The 21554-nt window shown below is 38.2% G+C and overlaps 1 protein-coding gene across 1 annotated transcript in view; it reads right to left on the bottom strand.

Moving 5' to 3' along the window:
- Positions 1-21554, bottom strand: part of LOC131077556 (DNA-directed RNA polymerase 1B, mitochondrial) — a 67986-nt gene that overhangs the window by 22702 nt on the left and 23730 nt on the right. Inside the window, exon 11 of the mRNA XM_058015075.2 lies at positions 6743-6813. Within this exon, the coding sequence (XP_057871058.1) occupies positions 6743-6813 (71 nt within the window). The remainder of the gene's footprint in view (positions 1-6742; positions 6814-21554) is intronic.

A 21554-nucleotide genomic window follows, 5' to 3' on the forward strand; every position in this document is an offset into this window, starting at 1 on the left:
TTTGTACCTGGTATGAAGCTCACTCTACTGTCAGTTAGTCAGATTATGGAGCATTCTCCACAGTCGGATGTCATCTTTGGGTTGCACAAGTGCAGCATTGTTGACAGGGAGGCCCGCACTTCAATTGCAATTGGCATTGAGGATCAAGGTCTTTATAGACTTGTTGATTCTACTAGTTCTAAGGAGCTCGCTATGGCAACTAGGAGTACTTCCATCAGTACTCTTTGGCATCAGCGATATGGACACCTAAATGTCCACTATCTCTCTCAGTTGGTTCGATAGGATCTAGTCATAGGATTACTTGAGATTCAAACTCAAACTCATGGAGTTTGCGGAGCGTGTCAAGCAGGAAAGCAGCACAGGACTCCGTTTTCAAATGGAGACGCTTGGAGAGCATCCAAGGTCTTGCAGCTCGTTCATGTGGATATTTGTGGTCCCATGAACACTCCATTAGTCACTGGATGCAGGTATTTTCTATTATTTGTTGATGATTTCAGCAGACGCATGTGGGTTTATTTTCTTAAGCAGAAATCAGAAGTGTTCACCATGTTTCAAAGTATAAGGCCTTAGTGGAAAAAGAGTCTAGCTGTCAGACAATCACTCTTCAGTCCGACAATGGAGGGAAATTTTGTTCTACAGAGTTCACCAACTTTTGTGCATCAAATGGCATTAAGCATCAGCTTACCACACCTTACACCCCACAGCAGAACAGTGTTGTTGAGCGCAGGAACCGTACAGTCACTGAGATGGCTTGGTCTATGTTGGAGCATAGAAATGTTCCAAAACACTTTTGGTCAGAAGCGGTCTTCACTGCAGTCTACCTTCTGAACCGGTCTCCCACAAAGGCTGTTAAGAAGATGACTCCAAAGGAAGCTTGGTCTGGCTGGAAGCCCAAAATCAGTCATTTGAAAGTTTTTTGGCTCTACAGCTTATGTTTGGATTCCGAATGCCAAGCGCACCAAACTAGATCCAAAGAGTCATAAATTGATGTTCACCGGCTATAGTGACAACCACAAGGCATATCGACTAATTGATATAAACACTAATCGCCTCATATTCAGTCGAGATGTAGGGCCTTTTCAACCTTCCTCTCCTGATTTGAGCACTAAGGATCAGCCTCCAAAGGCTGCAAGTATGGGTGTTCACTTTGCCTTAGCTCCACCTGATGGGAGGGATTCGGTTGACTCTACAATTGTGGGGTCTCCCAGGCATGACATTGCACCACCTGACTTTCCTCAAGACCTTCTGTATCCACATGCAAAGGAGTTTGCTCCAGATATTCCAGGTAATCTTCTTCATTCTGCAGCAGATGTTGGTACTTCTACTCTCCGGCCTAACTAGTGGGCCAAGACCATTGGTGATCTTCATGATGATGAGCTCATTGAAGGTAGATCAGTTAGAGGTAAGAGCAAGCAAAACACAGTTAATTTTGCTCTTATGGCCAACATTCACAGTATTTATGAGCCTCAAACATATACAGAGGCTAAAGGTGTACCTGAGTGGGAAAAGGCTATGGCAGCTGAGCAACATAGTCTTCTTGAAAACAACACTTGGGTATTGTCAGATCTTCCTCCAGGGAAGAAGCACATTGGCTGCAAATGGGTGTTTAAAGTCAAGTATAAAGCTGATGGAACCCTCGATAAGTACAAGGCTCGGTTAGTAGCAAAAGGGTTTTCACAGAAGGAGGGCATCAACTATGAGGAGACATTTGCTCCCACAGCCAAGATGAGTACCATTTGCCTTGTCCTCGCTCTCTCAGCTCAGTTTGGATGGAAAGTCCATCAAATGGACGTCAAGAGTGCCTTTCTCAATGGAGATTTGCAGGAAGAAGTCTACATGACGCAACCTCCAGGTTTCAAGGTTGCCGGTAAGGAACACCAGGTATGTAGACTAGTCAAAGCACTCTATGGCCTCAAACAGGCTCCTCGTGCATGGTACATAAAAATTGATAAGTACTTGATTGATCAAGGCTTTCAGAGGAGTCCTTCATATCCCAATTTGAATGTCAAACATACTAGTGATGATATTCTATTTCTAGTAGTCTATGTTGATGATCTCATCATTACTGACAATGAAACACATTTGATCATGTAGGTCAAACAAAATTTGAGTAAGCATTTTGATATGACAGATTTGGGACTTCTCCATTATTGTCTCAGTGTAGAGGTTTGGCAGATTGATAGCCACATATTCATTTCTCAGTCAAAGTATGTCAAGAGCCTACCAGATAAGTTTCAACTGCAAGATTGCAAACTTGCATCTACACCTATGGAGATGGGGCTGAAATTATCTCACCGCCACTAGACCTGACATCAATTATGTTGTAAGCTATATTTCTCGCTTCATGTCAGCCCCAAAAGTTGAACATTGGGTTGCAGCAAAGTGTGTGCTTAGATATGTGAAGGACACTCCTGATTTTGGCATTCTATACAGCAGAAGCAAAGATCCTAGGCTGGTTGGTTTCATAGACTCAAATTGGGCAGGTTGTGTTGAGGACAGAAAGTCAACCTTTGGGTATGTTTTCAGCTTGGGTACAGGTGCAGTCACATGGACCAGCAAGAAGCAACAGGCAATAGCTCTTTCCTCTACTGAAGCAGAGTATCGAGGAACTGTTAAGGCAGCATGTGAGGCAATTTGGCTATGTAGGATGCTTGCATACATGCAAATATCTCAACCAGGACCTGATCCCTTGTTTTGTGATAATCAAGGGGTTCTGAAATAAGCCAAAAATCCAGTCTTCCATGAGCGGACAAAGCATGTGTAGCTTCATTGTCATTTCATCTACCAGCATATTGAAGATGGATCAATGATACTGCAGTACATTCCTATAGACGATCAAACTGCAGATATCCTCACCAAATCCTTGAGCCCAGCAAAGTTTCTCAAATTTAGAGGGCAACTTGGTGTGATAAATAGCATGACCATTAAGGGAGGGTATTAGTTCCTTGGTTAATGGTCATTTACTTTTTTTATGTAATTAGCTTTTACGCTTAATTTAGCGTTTAGCTCTTTAGTCTTTTACTTTAATGTTATGTTCTAATTATAGAGCATTGTCTTGTAACCTCTTTATATACGTGTGTATATCCTTCAATGTAATCATCCAATTATTGAATCATTCATTCAATTATTTTTCAATTCTAAGAGATAAAGATTAAGATTAGAATTATTTACTCGCACTTTCTTCAAATTATAACTTATTTATTGGTGTTGAAAACCCACATGATCTGAAATGTGTATATTTGCTTCTCTGCAAACCGCTCATATAAGGGCATCAAGTCTGTCAATTACTGAAACTATGTAGGAATTTACCTGCTCTCAAAAAAATTTAAGTAAGAATTGCTCTGTTCAGTAGTTCATTAGTGATTAGACAATTAGCATGAAAAGATTCATGGTGTTAATAGCATGTAGCAAGCCTCACATACTCAACCAAGTCAAGATAGTATTATCCTTCCTTTTCCAATAAAAAGAAACAAATTACATTAGCATCCACAGCTGACCGAATACATAAATGGACACCAATATTCCATCAGTAGAAAGATCCATGGACTCGACTATACAGTCAGTAGAAATAGCATGAAGTAACAGAAAAAGAAGCTCCAAAAAGTGGCTACAATCCAAAACTAAATTAGAAGCATAACAATAAAACATCAGTGGTGAATCCAAAATGGTTAAACCATAAATATATCAAAACGAAGATACCATGCATAACTATCAACAATCATTATAAATAATTATTAAAATCATGACTACAGGCAGTGACTGCCCCTACTTTGAGCCACATCCCCTTCATCCCTAATAAAATGAAAGAGTCGATACAAAATTTAACAATATCCATGGCCAGGACCCGGACCAGAACCCAGTTCAAACCAGACCAGGACCCAGGGTGTGCATGGGAAGGACCTGGTAACATAGTAAACTTAAAGAGCTGTTAGAATCTTTGTACAAGCAATGGCACCTACCCTGGATCTCATGGTAGATAGAACACCTGAAAAACAGAGTGCTTCTAACTCTTCGATTCCTCTAGGACCAGAGAAGGTAGATTTGGTCACCATGCAAAATATGGTGATCAGTGTCAACTGATAATTGGTGCAAACATGTGGTCATATGGTAAATACACCAGAAAAGATAAATTTGAATAAGTTTCCTAAAATTGAAATTTATTGTATTAGACTTGGTTCCAGTCTTCTTGGGATTGAAAACTGGGTTGGTTGTATAAAAGCTTATGCCACAGTTGGCATAAAAATGTCCTAGAATGTTAATTTAAACCCTAGGTATGATAATCAGATTTATCTTATTCAATTATGCCCTGGTTTGTATTAGATTTGCAGTAGTTTAGTGAACCAACTTGCATTAAATTGTGCCCTAGATTGTAATCAGATTTGCAGAACTTAGTAAGACAACATTAATCAGAAATATGATAGAAGACAAACAAGCATACCCTGGGAAAACCTCCAAGGAGGAAAAACCCAGCATGAAAGACCCACAGGTCAGATTATATATTCTCCTCTAAATAACAGTACAATACTTAGCTCGAATCTGATCTTGACATATCAGATCTGTCCTTGTATGCTTCAATGACTTGCCTCAAGATATGCTATGTCCCCTTTGGTAATATTACACCAAACTGAATAATTCGCCCTCTTCCTTAGGTTCGCACAGCAGAGCTAATTTGCATTCTGATTTTAATTGAACTTGATGATATTGACTTGTAAAATGATCTTTATTTATATGCCTCTTTACTTTATTAAGGTCGGCCCTTTCTTGAAGTCAGCCTCCTTATATTTTAGGCGCTAATGTTATTTGGTGTTAATATTTAATTGAAGCGTGGATTTAGGATAGGGCCACGTTAGGGTAGGACCCAGTCCTAAAGGAGTTCGGATGTTGCCTTAAGGCAATCCGAACCCCTATACCCTAGTTACAATCAACATAGAAAGTGGGGAAACCAATTATCAATAGCAAAAACCCATGGTTCTAGCAATAGCTACATCATATTATTATAATTTGGGTAGCCAAACATAAAATTTGGGTACACAATGTTATTATATTCCTGGAAAGACTCTGCGCATTTTTTGCATACTCGCGAGCCCTAGATGGCTGCAAGTCACTTGTGGAAAAACTTGGGAATGACTTTTTTAAAAACTCACCGTGAGGTAAACCCTGAAAAATTGCAGAAAAATGCAGAGACTCAGCGTTAAAATGGGCACTAAAAATGAAATAAGGATAATGCAGAAAATAAATTTAAATCGCAGGTTTCACTATTGTTTCTTTCTGTCACTACCATGAGAAAGGACATGCGAGGGTTTTCATTTGGTTTTTGGGTGCGACTACAGGGCACAATGATGGCACAACTCTAGGGCAAGACGACATGTGCGAGGTTTTTCATCTGATTTTTAAGTGCGAATCTAGGGCACGACTCCTATTTCCAACATTCCCAGAATTTATTCAATAATATTTCCTTTATGCTTCGATCGATGTTCATAGCCAATCGCAACAGCATCATATGATTATAAAATTATAATCATAACAGCAACGTACGATTATAAAAGATTAAATTGATTAACAATTGGATTTTTTATAAAAATTATGATAAAAATGATTATAATCTTTGAAGTATAAAATTTAAAATAGTATTCTATTACTATATGTTTATTCTAATATAATTTAAAAATAAATTTAACGACATTAGTTTTATATAAATGTGTGGTTTTGAAGAATTTTTTTTTTTTTTTAAAGTATTTTCAAATGTTCGATAAAGTTGCCGAGTTTTTGGAAGTCCCCAGTTTTTAAAAAATTTTGAGCTTGCGGAGTCATTGCCAAGTTCGAGTTTTTCAACTATGGACTTAATAGATGTACATTCCTCTAAAATTGAAGCTTTTGCTTAGCTCTCTACTATTTTCTTAGGGCTCTTGCACGCTTTCCTTTGGTGGCAATCATGTTACATTTCCCACCTTAAAAAATAAAAACATTTTTCTTTGCTGATCCAAAATAATTATAATTCAAATATCAATCAAGGCCTCCTATGCTTCTACGAAACAGACTTGAATTGAAGATGGTATTTCCACAGCCCATGAAAATTAATAGAGAGCTTATCGCAGCAAACTGTGTATAAATTTTGTATCTCCATAGTTTCCTACTTGAAACTTCTAATTAATATTAGTTTTACTAGGTTCTTAAAGACGTCACATTGCAAATGCATGTAAGGGAAAAGGTGCAACCAACCACCAAATAATAGGTTCAGTACTAGATAAGAAGATATGCATGTACCATACAAAATGAAATTGAATGAAATTAATTTATACAAATCCAAATGCAAATAAAAATAATAATTAGCTTTGGAACTTGGACATGGAATTTAGATGCATTTGCAGATAAGGACATAAGCTACTTGTTTCTCTACTCATGTGACCGTTGCTACATGAGCTCATGTTTTATTCTGTCCATTTGCAGCTTCAAGATTGAATAACAAAAAACGCCCACCATTCTATCAACTTCACTGAAAGCAGTAAAGAGAACAGAATTCAAAACCAATTGAAAGTTGAAACACACTGTGTGGAAGAAAATTACAAAAAATGCCATATTTTATAATGGTACAGAATATAATGTTTACATAATGATACCCATTACAGTAGCTAGAATATCAACTCCCTAATGGAAGCATGGACAAATTTGGATTTGGTGGTGGTCCTTTATTTAAAAATTAGAATAACAATGTCTTAAGGTGTAGATAAGACTGATAGCATACCTTTCAGCAATACTGCTATATACATCGGCAGGCTTGTCACCACTAATCAGATTAACTGCCTCTGCACCCAACTAAAACATCAAATCCCACCAAACGTAGAAAAATGAGAACACAAAGTCATCTCAAACTCATGATTTGCAATATCAAAATTCACTAAATCTTTAAAACACGGGCCTATTCCCCTCATATAGTACACAGTTTCTCAGTGAGAAAGAAAAAAGAAAAAAATTGATGTCCATAATGACCAAGAAGATCAGTGCAACTCAAAAGTACATCAACTTAAATCCAGTTAAATTAAGTTCATAGAAAGGTGAAAAGAACTTAGGATATAGAAAAAACCTACCGCATGGCACTGAATATATACATAATAAATTTCACAATAGAACCTTAATAACAATGAGCAATCTAAAAGGAAGAACAGTAAGTCCAAGACTGAAGATTAATGATCCCACTACAGGAATATCCTATCAGCCACTCATTTTGTACAGGTACCAGTAGGTTTGATCTGCTGAATTGATATATTACAAAAAGAAGAAGCATTCATTTGATAAACGAGATCAACAAAGAGATGATGCAGAGATTAAAAATAAAACATAAGAAATCCAGTACATATTACCTATGAACAAATGGACGAATCAAAGCAACAAATAAAATTAAGGGAAGAATAAAATACTGAATGTAATTCGAGCCTAACCTACAATATAAAAAACTACCACGGGTTTGGTGATCTGAAGTCGATCTGGAATCTGGTCGACAAATATTAAATTGCTGGAACTTTGATGTGTCAATGGGGGAAGCAATTAATTACAACAATGGGAGCATAAATATAATTGCAAACTTCTAACCAAATGAATCAAGAATAAATAAAAATAAGAATATGTGCAGCAGAGAACGAATTCTGGATAAAAGAATTTACTGCTTCATTGATATGATAGCTATGTATGGCTATCCCTGAGAAGTGTAATTCATTTATCTTTAATGGTTACCTAAATAAGGCAGCAATCTCTAAGAGTAGAAGTGAACGTACCATGCTACACTCTCAAATCTATGTCCTCCATTACAACATTCTCTCTCTGATTTTTATATTCACCCGCCAATTCCTCTATAGCTATTTGCCACAGGAAGTGGACAATCTAAAAATGGGACATGAAGAAATTTCATAGTTAGAATTTTGGAAAAAGGGGATGGGATTCAAGGGTGGTGGATACACATGATATACGATAATAATAACTTATAATATATAATATTACTATTAATAAATATATTACTACTTATAATATATTAAAAATTTGATTTTAACATATATTATATTATATATTTAATATTATTAATAAATAATAATGCTTTTGTGAATCTAATATGCAGGAGGAGATGATGGACGCTTAGAGCCAAAGGTTCCAACGGTCGAAATTTCAAGGTAGAGGCAAGGGCCTTCAGAAGGGACAATCACTTCCATGGAGACCACCTCAACGGGTTTGGGAGGATCAGTATCATCGCCCAGGGCAACCTAAGAGAAGGAATATGCGACCGGAAAATAGAAACAAAGAATGGTCTCTGCCAAGGAAATGGGGGTACGCTAAGATGGTAACAGGTAGAGATGGGGGCTTCAAAAGAATAGCAAAGAAATTCTGGACGCTGAAAGAAGATAAAGCCAAATCGAAGGGTAAGCACGATGGTATTCAGACGACAGTGGAAAGAAGAGTTTCCCTCCATATTGAAGACGGAGAATGGAGAGATGCAATGCAGACTCTTAAAGAAAGAGGGCTTTTCATCAAGTGGGCGGGAGAGTGGTCGGCACTTCCAAAAGTTCAAATATGGTGTGAAGATGTATGGGGACATGGTTGCGTAGTCAAATCTCTCACAACAGCTTCTTCCTAGTGCTCTATAGAGATGACAAATGTAAGGAGAGCATTATCCAAGAGGGTCCATACATGATGGGAGGAATGGGAGTGTATATAAAAAAATGGGAGCCATATTTTGACCCCATTAGAGCTTCCATCGAAGAGGTACCCATTTGGATCAAACTATAAAATATCCTTCAAGATTATTGGGAAGAAGAAACCCTCCAACATTGGCAATAAGTTGGGGAGATAACTTAAAACGAATGAGGTAGTGGAAGCTACGGATTCCAGTGTATACACCAAAATCTGTATTATGTGGAGACCCATTATGTCGCTTCCACAAGAGATAAAACCGATCACAAACAAAGATATTTGGGTTCAAAAAATAGAGGTAGTGTTGTGAAATATGGATCGAAGAATAATGACAGCGATTCCGGAAGATTGATTGTCGTGAGTTATTGATCGTCTCCAAACTGTATGCTCTGTTAATATATCACTCTCCAGATAATAACCGATTTACCATCAATTAGATTCACGAGGGCTATATCTTAACACTCCCTCTTAGCAGGAGTGGATCTAAGAAATTTTCTTGGGAGCATATTCTGTCATGACTTCGACACAATTCAGGACAACATTTAATATAGTCTTGTCATGACAATAAACTCAATATCATGATATCCAGCTCAGTCCGGGACAATCACTTAAGAAGTCAATCATGAGATGATCACATACTTTAGGATCAAGATATCCGGCACAGTCCGGGACAACAACTTAATGTAGTCAATCTTGACACTTGGTCAACTATTGTCAAGATCATCACCTTGAAATAGTAACCTTAAACATAAGAAGATCATCATCTTCTTGAACACAGTTAGAATATTGCAATATACATTTTATTTATTTATTCATGAACAAATTACACATGGTAGGAATTTCATCCTAATAATCTCAATTATAATCTAGTCATACCAAGTTTACTTCTGAAGTATTCTATCTTCAATCTTGCAAGTGGCTTGGTGAAGATATCAGCATTTTGTTCTTCAGTACTGATGTACACTAGTTTTATGACGTTTCGATCTACCATATCTCTTATGTAGTGATAAGGGATCTCAATATGTTTGGATCGATTGTGAAAAACTGGATTTACTGAGAGCTTGATACAGCTCTGATTATCACTGTTGAATTCAAAGTTTTTCCAAATAATCCAAATAATAACTTTCTTAGCCATACCGCTTCACAAGCTCCCATGGAGGCTGCCATATATTCTGCTTCAGTGGAGCTTTGTGCAACTGTTGATTGTTTTCTGTTGAGCCAAGATATCATAGCAGAACCAAGACTGAAGCAACACCTTGTAGTACTTTTCCGGTCAGTGGTACTTCCAGCCCAATCAGAATCAGAATATCCTTCAAGTTGAATCTCAACATTTTCATACTTTTAAGCCAAGTCCGATTGTGCCTCGTAAATATCTTAGAATGTGTTTAGCAGCCATTAGATGTATCTTCTTAGGTTCACACATGAAGTGGCTTAATACATTTGTAGCATAGCAGATATCAGGACGAGTATTTACCAAATACATGAGTGAACCGACAATTTGTCTGTAGAGTGTGGGATCTGTAGGTTCTGAATCTTCTGCCTCAATTTTCAGCTTGTGCAAATTAGTTTCCATTGGTGTAGCTAATGGCTTACACTCCATCATCCCAAATCTACTTAGAATATCTGTGGTGTACTTTCCTTGATTTAGGAAGATGTAGTTTTTCTTCTGCCATACTTCTAATCCCAGAAAATAATGTAGAAGCCCTAGATCCTTCATATCGAATTCTGCTGCCAGATCTTGCTTACATTTCTCAATGAGATTATCCTCTCCTGTTATCAAAAGATCATCCACGTAAAGGACCAATATAATAATATTGCCATTTGAAGCCTTGAAGTAGATGTTGGGATCTGCTAGGTTCTTGGAGTACCCTAGTTTGGAGAGATAGTTGTCTATCCTTGCATACCAGGCCCTAGGTGCTTGTTTTAACCCATAGAGAGCTTTCTTTAGTTTACAAACATAGCAATTTTTATCACGTATGGTGAATCCTTCTGGTTGTTCTATATATACTTCTTCTTCAATTGAACCATTTAGGAAGGCAGTCTTTACGTCCATTTGGTGAATTTTCCATCCTTTGGATGCTGCAATTGCAATGATTGTTCTTACTGACGTATACCGAGCAACTGGGGCAAATGTCTCTTCATAATCAATTCCTGCTTTTTGAGAGAATCCCCTGGCCACAAAGCGAGCTTTATGTTTTTCAATGCTGCCATCAAATGCATATTTGATCTTGAATAACCACTTGGATGAAACAACTGATTTGTCTTTTGGTCTAGGCACTATATCCCAAACATCATTCTTTAGTATAGATTGATATTCTTCAACCATAGCATCTTTCCAAGCCTGTTTTGATAAGGCTTCTCTGACATTTGTTGGTTCAGAATTTGTGAGTTCGGTTAGAAGTGCAACATAACATTTTAGAGTTCTTGTTCTCTTATTTTCTTTGGAAATTTCATTTGGTTCTACATTATTCTCTTCAATCATTTTCCTTGCCCATAGAGGTCTTTTCTTGTTATTGAGTGTTTCAATATTTTCATCAACAAGAGGTTCAGAAGCTCTTATGATGTCCTCCCTCTCAGTGTCTGAAGGTTTGGAATTTTCTATGATATTCTCCCTCTCAATCTCAGTTATGTGATCTTCTTCTTCTTTAGAAATGTTATCATCCTCAGGTTCTTTGAGTGTAGTGTTTTCTTCATACTTTACATCTCTACTTATCTCAACAGATTTTTTCCCTGGAATGTAAATGCGATATCCTCTAGTATTTTCACTATAGCCAATGAAGATACCTCTTTTTCCGGATGGTTCTAGTTTTGTCCTCTTTTCTTTAGGAACATGTATATATACGGGACAGCCAAATATCCTTAAATGACTTAAGTCTGGTTTGTTCCCTGTAAAAGCTTCTTCAGGAGTTATGTTTTCTAGAACTGAGTGCGGACATCTGTTTTGAATGTAAACTGTTGTATTTGAAGCTTCTGCCCAAAATGAAGTGTGTAAGTTTTGGTCATGCATCATGGCTTTTGCTGCTTCAATTATGGTTCCGTTCTTTCTTTCTGCTACTCCATTCTGTTGTGGATTATATGGTACAGTATACTCCCTCTTAATCCCAACAGAATTACAAAAGTCTTTGAAGTTGTCAAATGTATATTCTCCCCCATTGTCGGATCTTAACACCTTAATTTTCTTCCCTGACTGGTTTTCTACCAGTGCCTTGAATTCTTTGAACTTAGATAGTACTTCATTTGAGTCTTTGCACTTTAGAAAATATATCCATGTTTTTCGAGAGTAGTCGTCAACAAGGATTATGTAGTATAAGGATCCAGTTAGGGATGGTGTTGACATGGGACCGCATAGGTCTGAGTGAATTAATTCTAAAATAACTTTTGATTTGTGCTCACTTGAGGGAAAAGAAACTTTCACATTCTTTCCCAAGGCACATCCTTTGCAAATGCCCGTGTGTTCAGATTTTAGTTGGGGCAGTCCTAAAGTAATCTTCTTTATGTTGGATAGAGCACTATATCTTAGGTGTCCTAATCTTTTGTGTCATAATTCATTATTATTTGAAACTTCAAGATTTAGTGCTTCCTTTTGATCACTGCATAGTTTGTATAGGCTACCATCTCTTGAACCTACTGTTACGGCATTTTTTATATTTGTATTTTTAGGCCAGAGTAGAACTCTATCTTCATTGAAGGTAACCCGATATCCTTGATCAGCTAGGCCTGAGATTGAGACTAGATTTCTTTTTATTCCAGGTACAAACAGAACATCCTTTAATTGTAGAGATACTCCATTTCTTAGTTTGATAGTACAGGTCCCAATATCTTTCACAGGATATGTGGAGTTATCTCCAATAGTAACCTCTTCACTTGAGTGCCCGTTAAGTGCTTCAAACTGATTTCTGAATCCAGTTATATGCCTTGATGCTCCACTGTCTACGATCCAAGTGTTTTTATTTGTATTTATTTCGCTTGATAGGGCTAAGAAGAAAAGTGAGTTTTCTCCTTTGACTTCGGCTAGAGTAGCTTGTGTTTTCTTCCTTTCTGGACAATTCCTGTGAGTGTGCCCATATTTGTCGCATTTGTAACACTGAATTTTAGGCATATCTCTTTTCTGATGGTTTTTATTTCCTCTCTTCCGTTTGGAGAACTTTTTATTTTTGTTGAAGGTATTTGTATTAAGTGCTTGGATTTCTCCTTCTTTATTTGTCCCTAATCCTCTTGAGATTAGTCGAGATTCCTCTTGAATGCACTCATTCTTAAGTTGTTCAAATTTGGGTAAGGGGGGTGTTCTGCTAATACATTGAATGTAGGATTCCCATGAAATTGGTAATCCTCTTAGGGCTATGAGAGAGATTTCTTGATCATCTACCTCATTTCCAATAGTTTGCAATTGGTCTTTTACTTCAGATATCCTTGAAAAGTATGTAGATATTGTATCATCTTTATTCATCTTTATGTTTAAAAGTTGTTGTTTCAAGGTTAACATTCTGCTCGCATTGTTAACTTCATATGTATTTTTAATGGTTTTAAATACTTCATATGCTTTAGGCAGTCTGGCTATAGATGGAAGAATATGATCTTTGACTAAGTCAATAATTATTTGCTTTGCTTTATTATTACGCCTTTTCCAGGTAGATTTCTCTGGTTCATCATTTGGCATGTCTAGATTTTCTTCTATGTAAGACTCTAATTCTAGTTCTTCAAGAATGGCAATGATTCGTATCTTCCAGGAAACGAAGTTGGAGGCTCCTTCGAGTCTATCTTCCACTCTCATATTACTTGACATTTTGAATATTTTCTTAGTCGGATATATCCTCTGCGTATATAGCCTCTGCGTTGATTTGTTATTTACTTGCGATAAATGCTTATGAGTAATATGGCTGTCTAATTTATTCTCTTAATATGCTGGCTCTGATACCATGTTGTGAAATATGGATCGAAGAATTATGACAGCAATTCTGGAAGACTGATTGTCGTGAGTTATTGATCGTCTCCATCATTGAATCTGGTTTAAATACAAGAGGAAAGGTTGCCTACGTAGGGACATGTCCATACGTGGCAGTTATGACAGCAATTCTGGAAGACTGATTGTCGTGAGTTATTGATCGTCTCCATCATTGAATCTGGTTTAAATACAAGAGGAAAGGTTGCCTACGTAGGGACATGTCCATACGTGGCAGTTGCCACGTATGGACATGTCCCTACGAAGGCAACCGTTCATAACAATTAGTTTGTTTATGTTTAATTTCCAAACTGTATGCTCTGTTAATATATCACTCAACAGATAATAACCGATTTACCATCAGTTAGATTCACGAGGGCTATATCTTAACAGGTAGAAGCAATTATTGACAACTGTCAAATTTGCAAAAGGGACGGCCATAAGTCCAAGGAATGTCTGAAAAATGCTAAAGGGAAGTGCAAAATAAGAGATACAACCACAGAGAAGGGGGCAGAAGATTAGCCTATGAACATTGAAGGAGTTCCAATCAGAGTGGTTACCCCATGTGGTCCGCAAAATCGAAACCCAAAGGTGGGTCACACTCCAAGTGAATCTTTCCAAGGAGGCATTCATCACGCCAAGGAGTCAGATAGGGAAGGCAAAGGGATAGCCATGGTAGATAACTTAGAAGAAACCAAGGAAACTAACAAGGGAGAATCTGACCCCCACTCATCTATTAGGATGGAAGATCAAACGGCAGAAGCGGAGTTGCATAGATTCGAGAATACCAACAACATGGGCTTATTTATTGATGGTTTAGAAATTGGGAAGACTCCATTGACAAGTCCATCAAGAGCAAACAGAGAGGGCGGGCATAAGTCCATTCTCTCACCAAATAGAGTGTATCATTGGAAGTCTCCTTTGAAGCGTGATAGAGCCTAAGCTAAGGGTGAGATGGGAGTTGTCGAGAGAGGTTGTATTTCATCCTTAGCTGAAAATGGCAACACCTTGACATGTGTTGTCTCCCCCAAACGTCTCAGTTTTGGTGGAGATGAAGGCACAAAGATGGAGTTTGAAGATCCCTTTGACATGGAAGATGAAGAGGATGTTTCGGAGATAAGAACTATTGACCAATCTGACACTAGAATGAGAAAACTCAATCTTAGAGAGAAAAAAGAGCAAGGGTAAGAAGTCTAGAAGAGAGCTCCTAATAATGATTGGAAATGCTAAAGGTCAAAGGAAGTTAAGGCCCACGAAGGGAACCCCCCTTCCTAGTGAGCAATGAAAATTCTTTCATGGAATGTCAAGGGCTGCAATGCCCCTAACAAGAGGCGCCTGATCAAAAGGGGTGTTGATCAGGCACAACCAAAGATTATAATGTTGCAAGAAACAAAACTAGAGAAAGATGACATCAAGAAATTTTAGTTGGGATGGCTTTCATGGCAGGGAGCTTTTGTGGAAGCAGATGGGACCTCGAGGGGCTTGGGAATTTTGTGGAATAATCAACTCATTAAAGGGGGAACCAATGGTGCTGAACAGATCTTGGTTGGTGGTCAAAATGAATGTCCTGGTCGACAAGAGAGAATTCATACTCATAAATGTCTACGGCCTTGTATCTTACAGAGCGAAAGAGGAGGTATGATTATAAATCTTTTCCTTCCTTCGTTCATTGGAGAATGATTTAGTGATACTAGGGGGTGACTTTAATGCTATCAAGAATCTGTCAGAAAAATTTGGAGGTATTGAGGGTGTAAACAGAATGCAACTAGATTTCCAGCACTTTATAGCAAATAACGAATTGATAGACCCAAGCTTTAGAAATGGTCGTTACACATGGACAAATAGACAACAAGGAAATGGTAGCATCTCCCAAAAACTGGAATAATGTACAAATCGTATGGGAGGCTTCTATCCTTCCCTACTCTAGATCCGATCATTTCCTAATTTCCCTAAATATCTAGTGTGACTCTGTCCCCCTCGAATGTCCTTTCAAGTTTGAGAAAATGTGGCTTCAAGAGAAAATTTGAAATACCTTATTGAGCAATGGTCGGCAAAGACCCCAAATGGAGTTGTAACCAAAGCAGTGGCGGTAGCTAGGAAACTACAATATGTCAAAGCTAAACTAAAAGAGTGGAACCGTATCCATTTTGGCAACATTTTTGTAGAAAAGCTCTAGATAGAGAAGCATTTGGCAGAGGTTAATGAAAAAGTTATTCTCCGAGGGATGACAGATGTTGATTTTCAAAGGGAGAAGTCGCTACATCAACACTGGCGGAAAGTTTGGCAAGAGAAGAAGTCTTCTGGCGACAAAAATAGAGGGAATGTTGGCTCGGGGAAGGGGACCGCACACAAAAATTTTCTACATGTCGGTTAAGGCAAGAGGAAGTACCAATAGGATTGGTAAGATTAAGAACAAGCAAGGAATACTTCCAACTGACATCAAAGACATTAATAGTGAGGCAATTTCCTTCTTCAAGAACTTGCTATCAACGGAGAATGATGACTCCATGGAAAGAGAAGGGGAGTTTTGGATTAAATACCCCAATTGCTCACAGAAGAACATAATGCTAGGCTTATGGAAAAGAACACATTAGAAGAGGTAAAATAAGCTTTATTTTTCTATAGAAGGAGACAAGGCGCCAGGTCCAAATGGCTTTCCCCCTTCTTTCAAAAGTTTTGGGATATAACCAAATTAGACCTGTGGGATATGGTAGAAGAATCGAGACAGAAGAGGTATGTGTCAAAAGAGCTTAATAATACCTTTATCACTCTCATCCCCAAGAAGGAAGCAGTGCAATCTTTTGATGATATGCACCCAATATCACTTTGCAATACCACTTACAAAATCATAGCAAAAGTTATGGCAATCAAACTAAAGGTTATCCTCCCTGAGATTATTTCTAAAGAACAAAGTGGATTCACTCCTCACAGGTCTATTGTAGAAGGAATCATAGTGGCCCATGAGGCGATCCACTCAATTAGGATGGCAAAAACAAATAGAATGCTCATTAAACTGGATATAAAGAAGGCCTACAATCATGTGAATAGAAGTTTTCTACTCAAATTTATGAAACAATTTGGGTACCATTCATATTGGCTTGAGTGGATTCAGAGTTGCATCTCAACCCCTAGGATATCTGTGTTGGTGAATGGCAGTCCACAAGGTTTTTTCTCTACCTACAGAGGTATTAGACAGGGAGATCCTCTTTCCCCATTCCTTTTTATAATCATGGCAAAAGCATTAGGTATGATGATAGGGAAATGTGGGGATAATGGAAGCTGGAAAGGAGTTAAGATTATGCGGGGGTTGGAAGTAGTGAAGCACTCTCAGTTTGTTGATGACACACTCCTAATGGGAGAGTGATGCAGAGCATCTACCATAACCCATTCTAGGACTCCAAAACCATCCATGAAGCCCAATGTATCAACACAATTCTTCTTCAATAAGTTAGAGGCATTATCAACATCCTTAACATATTATCCCAACAACCAACCAATCAACATTTCAATGTATGAGCAATTAAATCTGCATTCAAGCAGTATTCCTGATCAACAATGGCCTATTACATCCCATTTATCATCCCCAAACACCTTATCCCCAACTTGCAAATGATTTGGACTAGTAACGAAAATGACAAACTTGACTGTCCCTGTTTTGATAGTTCTGATTCTGTTATTCATATCTTTCCTTCCAGACAATATGTTTGCAATCACTCCAGTGGAGAGGTAGATAACTAGGCTTACTAAAACATATCCAAAATTTAGAACAATCCAACGGTGGAATTAAGAGTTATGCCCTCTACACCAAGACCGTTTTGACTGTTACAGAAAAAACAAGAAATGTGCATGCCCAGTCCGCCTAGGGCATCAAATATCTCAAAAAATACTCAACCAATCACATTGAAACTGAATTAATTTGAAAGAGCATTCAAAACTCTAGCAAATACCAAATTTACAACTATTTATGATGGTGCAATCAAAAGATATTAGTGAAACTCTCCACAAATCCCAATTTGGAGGATTTTATGACAGTTTTATGAAAACTCATCCATTCTCCCTTCATGGTTCACAGATAAGGATCAAATATGGTTCAAAACAAAGTAGATTCATTGAGCTACATATTCCAATCAATTTTGGTGTTCATTTAATCCATTTATCTATAGAAACATGCACTGAAATAGGGAAACAACGTGCTGCTACAGAGAGAATCAAAGACATTTGAACAAAAACCTTATCTTCCTTCATTGAAACTCCAACAAAAATACATTGAAAATGAAGTACAGGTCACATACTTCCCTTTCCACTCCTTCTATTATCCTTACATGGAGATTTGCATCCAAACAATGGACCTACAACTCTGAACTGTCATCTATCCTGCAGAATAATGTGACAGTTAGAGGTTTTTTTTAGGAATTAACTTTGCAACACCTCCTCCAACTTTGCCACCACCTCAAATTCGACCATTTCAGCCTTTTATAAGATATTTGGCAGTTACAAATGACTCAACCACCTTTAGACTAATCAACCACCCTTTTACAACTTTGCAAAACATGAGTTTTTTTCTTGACAACATTTAATGCCACAAATGACAACTTTGATGAATATGAACTCCAAACTTGTAAGACTTCACATGAACCTTCCAAATACATCAAAATGGACTTCAAATGACCTTTTACAACCTTTTTACCCTTTCATGACTCGTTTATACAAATTTGACCTCATAAACCCAATCAAGACCTTATTAGGACAACTCGGACAACTCATTACAATTGGCTCTTTTAGCCTTACATATGACCTCATAATGACTCAAAATACATTAAAATGACCATATGAACTCAAATATGAGTGAAATGACTCATGGCATGATCTTTAACCTCCTAGTGTACCTTTGGGTTAGGTGCTCCTGTCCACAAGGGAAGCGAGGGTGACTAGATCAACTTTGGATAAATATTGCTATATTTCAGGCCAGGTAGTCAATTGGCATAAATCAGAATTCTATTGCTTTAATACAAATTTAGATGTACAGAGAAATTGCAAGAATACTAGGAATAAGAATGGGCTAGTTGCCAAGAAAATTCCTAGGCATCCCTTTGTTTGCAGGCATGAATGTTTCTAATCTTTGGAACAACTTAAGGGAGAGCTGCTTGGGGCGCTTGGACAGCTGGAAATGTAGGTGGTTAACATCAGTGAGCGGAATCATTATGCTGAAATCGGTCATTTCAGTGATCGCTTTATTTTCCATGTCGTGCTTGAAGATGCCAACAAAGGTCTTAAGGATCATAGATAGGAGCATGAGAAAAAAAATTTGGAATGGCAATCAAGAGAAGAATAAGATTCCTCTATTGGCCTGGGATAAGATCTGCAAGCCAAAAGAGTCGCGGGGCGAGAGCATTAGAAGCTGGAAATTGGTTAATGAAGCCATGGGTGCTAAACTGGTTTGGAGCATGTACTCTAAACCAAATCAGAAGTGCATCAGAATTCTATCGAATAAGTACTTGGATAATCAGGAGGGGGGTAGAATTTTAACAATCAAAAACCCATGTAGAGGTTCAACCATTTGGAACTTCCTTTTGGATTGCAGGAAAGTTATTGTGGGTCATTTATCCTAGAAGCTTGGTAATGGTAGGAAGGCTAACTTCTGCTCCAATCCATGGGAAGGCCTCGCAAATCTTAATTCAGATGATTCATGGCAGGAAATCAGAGAGACTGCAGTAAGACTATGGGGATCAAAAGTGGCAGATTATGCAATTAAGGAGGGTCAGCAAGGTATCGTTAAATGGCGATGGAAAGATCCAAGGGAGTTAGACCTGGATAGAGACTTAGAAAACCAATTCAGAGAGAGGCTGAAGGTAGAGACATAAATCTTACAAAGGACGATGACAAACTGATATGGTGCGGAGCTAAAAGTGATAACAATTCGGTCAAAATTGGGTACAAGTTATTGGATACAGAATGGACGGATAAGAATTGGCTGGTTCATTTATGTTGGCATGCTAATTGCCTCCCAAAAGCTGGATCCTTCGCTTGGTTAGCTCTTAGAGATAGAATACTCACAGGAGAACGGCTAAACAAATTGGGATTTTTGGGGCCATTTAGATGTGTAATGTGTAAGACAGAGATGGAATCTACGAACCACCTTCTGCTACATTGTCCTATGGCTCGAGAATCTTGGATAAAACTTTTAGGGAGGCTGGAATGGTGTACACCCTTGCCTGCTGAGTTGAAGGAATGGTTCCAGAGTTGGGGGATAGGAGCAAGTAAATCGGTATACTCAAGTATCTAGAAAGTTGCCCCATCAGTTCTGATTTGAGAAGGAGAGAAACTGACGTATTTTTCAAGGTAAAGAAGAAAGTGTAGATCGTGTATGGAACATGATTAAACGATCCATCTCAGAGCTAGTCAGTTTGGCTGCAATGAAAATTAATATCAGCAAATATCCCTACAATTGGTTAGATAGCAAGATTCCAGCTCTCTAGCCCCTATTAAATGCAGGCCCATTAATGGGCTTCCTAGGGTTAATCCTTCTCAACAGATAACAAGCCAAGTTAGATGGACACCTCCATAACAGGGATAGATAAAGATCAATTTCGATGGTGCGACTAGAGGTAACCTTGGTCCCTCGGGTGTTGGATGTATAGCAAGAGATTGTCATGACAGAGTTACTGCTAGAGCTAGCCAAAGGCTTGGTGTGGGGTCCAACAATGAGGCTGAAATTAAAGCCACACTCTTGGTAGTGCAAATGGCAAAGTGGTTGGAGGTAGACAGGCTCCATCTTGAGGGAGACTCCCAAATCATAGTGCATGCTAACCTTAGGGGAAAGGTGAATAATTGGAAACTCGATTGGAATATTCAATGTATTAATAACCTCCTAGTCACTTTTTAGAGATTCAAGGTTTGAGAGCTGGCAACCAAGAGGCTGAAGAGTGCGCAAATCATGCCTTTGAGCTTCAAGAGGGTGAAATAAAGTTAAACATTATTCATTGATACACTTATTTATGATAAAGGCTTTTGAAATTCTCCTAGCCATTAGCATCAGCCAAGTGGTGAGGTGGCTATCGAAATTGTCCAACATGTTGAATAGTCATTAATGCAGTGTTGCTTGAGTGGTAATTAATGCTTGTAAGCCGATTTTAGTCTTAGCTAGCTAGTGATTGAGTTCTAAAATATTCATATCTTGGCAAGGTTGATACGTTTATACGATCCCCTCTGCAAATGCTTTGGTTCAATGTGGTGGCGGTAGACAACCGAAATGTTATACCTTTCCAGAGAATGCTCTTGTCAGTGGTGGAGAATTTCTCTTAGTAAATCCCCTAAAAAGGCTGGGGCATTAATGGAAACCGTATCAAGGGGAGATTTTGAATACATTTTACTTGGCATGATGAGAAAGTTTGAGCAAATATGGGTGTTGGGAGATCAAGAGCTTAGATTTATTTGAGGGTTGGAGTCCAGGTCTTTCTACAAGGTTGGAAGTCGAAGAACTACAGCTCTGAAGAATTTTTTTTGCAACGGCTTATGGAGGCAAATTTCTCGCTTCGAGCAACAAGGCCAATGGTGGCATTTTGGAGTCCTATATCAAATGAACGCCTTTCAAATGTGTTTTAAGTTGCAGAGAGGAACTTCTTAACCCAAGTGAAAATTGTCCTTGGTGATGAACATTTGAAGGCAGATTTTCAATACAGAACCAATGTCGACATCGCTTCCATGTTTCTTACATGGTGTCTTGAGTTGGAAACAAAAGAGTCAGCGCAGTGGATATTTAGCAGTTGTGTCTATGACGAATGGTGTGGGGGTTTGGAAAGCATTTTGGGGATGTCAAGGAAGGGCAAAGGCTTTGTCTGTCCGAGTGGTGTCTGGTTGCAGGTAAGTGAGTTCACCCCTCTGCTACGGCCTTACTTTATATGGAGTGCCAATTGTAAAAAGGAAGTGAGGAGATCCACTA

This window comes from Cryptomeria japonica, chromosome 6, assembly GCF_030272615.1.
Source record: "Cryptomeria japonica chromosome 6, Sugi_1.0, whole genome shotgun sequence".
Lineage (NCBI taxonomy): Eukaryota > Viridiplantae > Streptophyta > Pinopsida > Cupressales > Cupressaceae > Cryptomeria > Cryptomeria japonica.